General features: G+C 47.2%; 1 protein-coding gene across 5 annotated transcripts in view; it reads right to left on the bottom strand.

Moving 5' to 3' along the window:
- Positions 1-504: 504 nt before the first annotated feature.
- LOC113822161 (doublesex- and mab-3-related transcription factor 2) overlaps positions 505-4,721 on the bottom strand; it is a 12,065-nt gene continuing 7,848 nt past the window's right edge. For 4 of the 5 annotated variants that reach the window (XM_070130850.1, XM_027374701.2, XM_070130851.1 and 1 more), the window contains exons 2-3: positions 2,295-2,357; positions 505-1,286 (exon numbers count right to left, since the gene is read on the bottom strand). In XM_070130850.1, the coding sequence (XP_069986951.1) occupies positions 562-1,286; positions 2,295-2,343 (774 nt within the window). In that variant the 5' untranslated portion in view covers positions 2,344-2,357 and the 3' untranslated portion in view covers positions 505-561. The remainder of the gene's footprint in view (positions 1,287-2,294; positions 2,358-4,721) is intronic. The other variant, XM_027374700.2, reaches the window with a different exon arrangement.

The raw sequence follows: 4,721 nt of genomic DNA, 5'->3' as shown, positions 1-4,721 counted from the left end.
CTACAGCGGGGCCCATTGTAGGCCTACTCTACAGCGGGGCCCATTGTAGGCCTACTCTACAGCGGGGCCCATTGTAGGCCTACTCTACAGCGGGGCCCATTGTAGGCCTACTCTACAGCGGGGCCCATTGTAGGCCTACTCTACAGCGGGGCCTCTTTAACACACATGGCGAGGACAGGACCAAGGTTCCTTCTTCTACCAACAGAAAGGGTAATTAAGAGCCCGCCGGTCATCTTAAGCGTATAATTGCAATTAGGATAATACAAAAATACAAATTTAGTGACATCTTGAACCACATGTAGAGCCATGTATCCAGACATCCGCAGCGGCTCCGGCTCTCGCGGCGGCTCCTCTCGAACGCGGAGGCCAAGAGGCGGTTTCGGAAGGCGTGTTCTTGGGCCTCGGCGGGGTGGGGCTCGTGGGGGGCGGGGCTCGTGGGGGCGGGGCTCGTGGGGGGCGGGGCTCGTGGGGGTGGCGGGGCATGGGTGGGGGCGGGGCTCGTGGGGGACACCGAAGGGCCAGCGAACGGCGGGGAGGGGGGGGGAGGGGGGGAAAGGGGGGTCAGTGAGGGTGGTGAGAGCGAGGCCGCACCACTTCGTTGATGCGAGCGAACAGGGATTCGTCGATGATGTTGTCGCAGTCCTGCAGGAGCTCCGGGAGGCGGGGGAACTCCCTCGGGTTGGCAGGGGAAGGCGGGAGACCTGCCGGTGCTGGTTCTTGGCCCTCCTGGAGCTGCAGCTGCTGGGTTCTGGTGATGCGCTGCTGAGCGGCCGTGTAGTAGCGTCGCTGGAGGGTGATCTCGCACTTGGCGCAGTCGTGGGGCTTCTGGTACTTGCAGTAGAGTTTGTGGCCCTTCATCTCCACCACGAGGCCGTGGTTGGCGCAGAGGCGGCAGGTCTGCGCTCGCTTCCCCTTCTTCTTCTCGCCCTCCTGCTCGCCGGCGCCGCCCCACGCCTGCGCCCCGCCCGCCGAGTCCAAGGACCCTCCCGCGGCCGCATAGGAACCTTCGTCCGCGCCCTGCAGCGAGTAGCCCGACGGCCCCGGGTACTGCGGCGCCGAGTACTGGTAGGGCGCCTCGGGATCAAGGCCCGGCTGGGACACCTCGTACGTGGCGTGCTTCTGCGGCTCGTACGGGCAGAAGCCCCCCGAGTAGCCGGCCGCGTCGTGGTACTCGCCGCCGCCGAGGCTGTGGGACGGGTCGGGCTCGTACCCCGGCGCCTCCAGCAGGGGCTCGTGGCTGGCGAACCCTTCCGCGCCCTCGTCGCCCTCGCTCTCGAACTCGTATCCTGAAAAACGACCGTGAGAACTGGCGGTCTGGCAGCGCTGGCCGGGCGTCTGAGGCAAAATGTGCTCGTGTTTACATCACAGATCTTGCCCTCAAACAGTTTTTCCCGTTTGAATGAATTGCTATAAACTATATAATGTACTTCAATTTCCCATAAGCATTTTCTATATATTACACACATAGACAAATATATATACATATATACATACATACATACATACATATATATATATATATATATACATATATACATATGTATATATATACATATATATATATACATATATATACATATATATATATACATATATATATTTATATACATATATATATATATATATATATATATATATATATATATATATATATGATGAGAGAGAGAGAGAGAGAAAGAGAGAGAGGGAGGGAGGGAGGGAGGGAGGGAGGAAGGGAGGGAGGGAGAGAGAGAGAGAGAGAGAGAGAGAGAGAGAGAGAGAGAGAGAGAGAGAGAGAGAGAGAGAGAGAGAGAAATGTAAATGTATTTTGCATAAATTCAACAACACCTACACACCACATCGTACTCACCGATATAGGAATAATATTAATGATGATGATGATGGTAACAAAAATAATGATGATGGTAATGAAAATAATGGTTATGGTAATACAAATAATAATGCTGATGACGGCAATAATAATAATGATGATGATGGTGATAATAATGGGAATGATAGTGGTAATAATAACAATGATGATGGTAATAATAGTGACAATAATGATAATAATGAAAATGATGATGATGATAATGACGATGGTGATGATGATTATAATGATGATGATGATGATAATGATGATGACGATAATGATGATGAAAATAACAATAACTAATAATAATAATAATAATAATAATAATAATAATAATAATAATAATAATAATAACAATCACAACAATAACAATTATTGTCATCCCAATAACAACAAAAGCAGCACCAATAATAACCGTCACTCTACATTCAAATTCCGACATTACCTCGACCTCTGTTGAAGAAGTCGGCTTTCTTCCGCGGTCCCATCGCCATGCTCAGCGCGATGTCTGCAAAAAAAGGTCCATTTTAATTTTCTTCCTCTCATAAACAAGTAAATGGGGATGATAAAAGATCTACTGGATACATATGCATGCACGAACGCACGGACGCGAACGCCTGTACGAACCGAACGCATACAAACGGATGCACAAAAAATGCTTACACGAACGAACGCATACAAACGCATGCACGAACGAACACACAGGACAAAATTCAGACAAACAACGACACACACAAACAAACCAGAAATAATAATAATAATAATAATAATAATAATTAATAATAATAATAACAACAATAATACAAAAGGACAAAAAAACAAACCCTCTGCAGACGAGGCGAGACACGGGCGCGGAAATACTCAAGTTTCTAAATTTAAATGGAAGTCGGCAGGGAGTCAAGGTGTCAGGATCAGACACAACACGACGAAATATTAAGTGTCTGCAGGTGAGAGGCGCGAGGGAAGTCTCAGGGAGTCTGTGTAAATCACCTCCTTCAGGTAAAGGAGGTATGGATACGGGAGCTAAGGAGGCGGGAGGGAACGAGGGAGGGAGAAGGAGCGGGGAAGCGAAGCAGAGAGGGAGAAGGATGGGAAGAAAGAGAGAGAGAATTATAATATACATACATACATATATATATATATATATATATATATATATATATATATATATATACATACACACACACACACACATTCATATTAAATACGCCGTGGATATTGTTCCGGCACCGGATTTTATAACATTTTGGCTATTTGTCCGGCATACACTCGCGTTTGCGCACTGTCAATAATTCTGTCTGTCATTTCACGCAATATTCATAGTCGGATCGAGACTCTGCTAGGATATTTTTCCGGCATTTTTTTTGTCTTAAGCCTGCACTGAAGAGCTACTTTTCCGGCAGTGGCGCACATCATCAAAATTTTTAATCATTCTTAGGATCGAGTGGACATACACGCTACGTTTGCTACAGTTTGACATTTCTGTGATTTTCATCCCTATTCTGTGATTTTATCGTGCCTATAAACGATAGGACCGACGCCCGCCAACAATGTTGTGTTGGGGTGGGGTGGGGGGGTGATTCCGTTCATACCATGCATTCTAAAAAGCAAAAGAATGTGGGAAATTGAAAATCCGAGCCAAGGAGAGCATTTCAGATGATAAACAAAGTGAACCCGAGAGAAGATTCGGCCACGGATGATTCGACACGGTGTTGCGCGAGCGAACGAGCGAGTGAACCGCGTCTTAAACGCACAAACTACCGGTAGGATCGCCGTATGAACCAAAAAATCCCTCCTAACCTAACCACCTCCCGATTGCCGTATTTCTAGATGCAGGTAAACACTAAGTACGAATACTTCAACTCTGTACGCTTCAAAGTCGCTGCAACAGTCCTCGAATCTTTGACAAAACTGTCCGAAAGTGCTCTTGAAATTAGGTCAGGCTGTCCTTCACATCAGCAAAACTGTCAAATTCAGTTCCAACTTTGAAGGAATTCATAATCGATGATCGACTTTTAGCCATGAACTATGAACAACACAAAAACAGCGCCAAAGTTTGTGTGTTTGCGCGCAAATAGTTAGTGCGCATGTATGCCGGACGAATAGCCAAACTTAAAAAATCCGGTGCCGGAACAATATCCACGACGTATTGAAAAAAAAAATATATATATACATATACATATATATATATATATATATATATATATATATATATATATATATATAGAGAGAGAGAGAGAGAGAGAGAGAGAGAGAGAGAGAGAGGGAGGAGGGAGGGAGGGAGAGAGAGAGAGGGAGAGAGAGAGAGAGAGAGAGAGAGAGAGAGAGAGAGAGAGAGAGAGAGAGAGAGAGAGAGAGAGAGAGAGAGAGAGAGAGAGAGAGAGAGAGAGAGAGAGAGAGAGAGAGAGAGAGAGAGAGAGAGAGAGAGAGAGAGAGAGAGAGAGAGAGAGAGACAGAGAGACAGAGAGACAGAGAGAGGGAGAGAGAGAGAGAGAGAGAGAGAGAGAGAGAGAGAGACAGAGAGAGAGAGAGAGAGAGAGAGAGGTAGGGGGGGAGGGAGGGAGAGAGGTGTATGGGGAAAAGGGGAGGAGGGGAGGGGGAAGGAGAAAGGGAGGGAGGAGAAAGAGAGAGAGAAAGAGAGAGAGGTGTGCGTGTGTTTGATAAATAGATAGAGAGAGAGGGGGTAGGGAGAAAGAGGGAGAGAGGGGGAGAGGAGAGAGAGAGGAGAGGAGAGAGAGAGGAGAGGAGAGAGAGAGGAGAGGAGAGAGAGAGGAGAGGAGAGAGAGAGAGGAGAGAGAGAGAGAGAGAGAGAGAGGAGACACAGAGAGAGAGAGAGAGAGAGGAGACACAGAGAGAGAGAGAAAGAGAGGGA

Source organism: Penaeus vannamei, chromosome 15 (genome assembly GCF_042767895.1).
Source record: "Penaeus vannamei isolate JL-2024 chromosome 15, ASM4276789v1, whole genome shotgun sequence".
NCBI classification, from domain to species: domain Eukaryota; kingdom Metazoa; phylum Arthropoda; class Malacostraca; order Decapoda; family Penaeidae; genus Penaeus; species Penaeus vannamei.
Note: the sequence above shows the minus strand (reverse complement) of the source record. Positions and strands in the feature narration are given on the sequence as shown.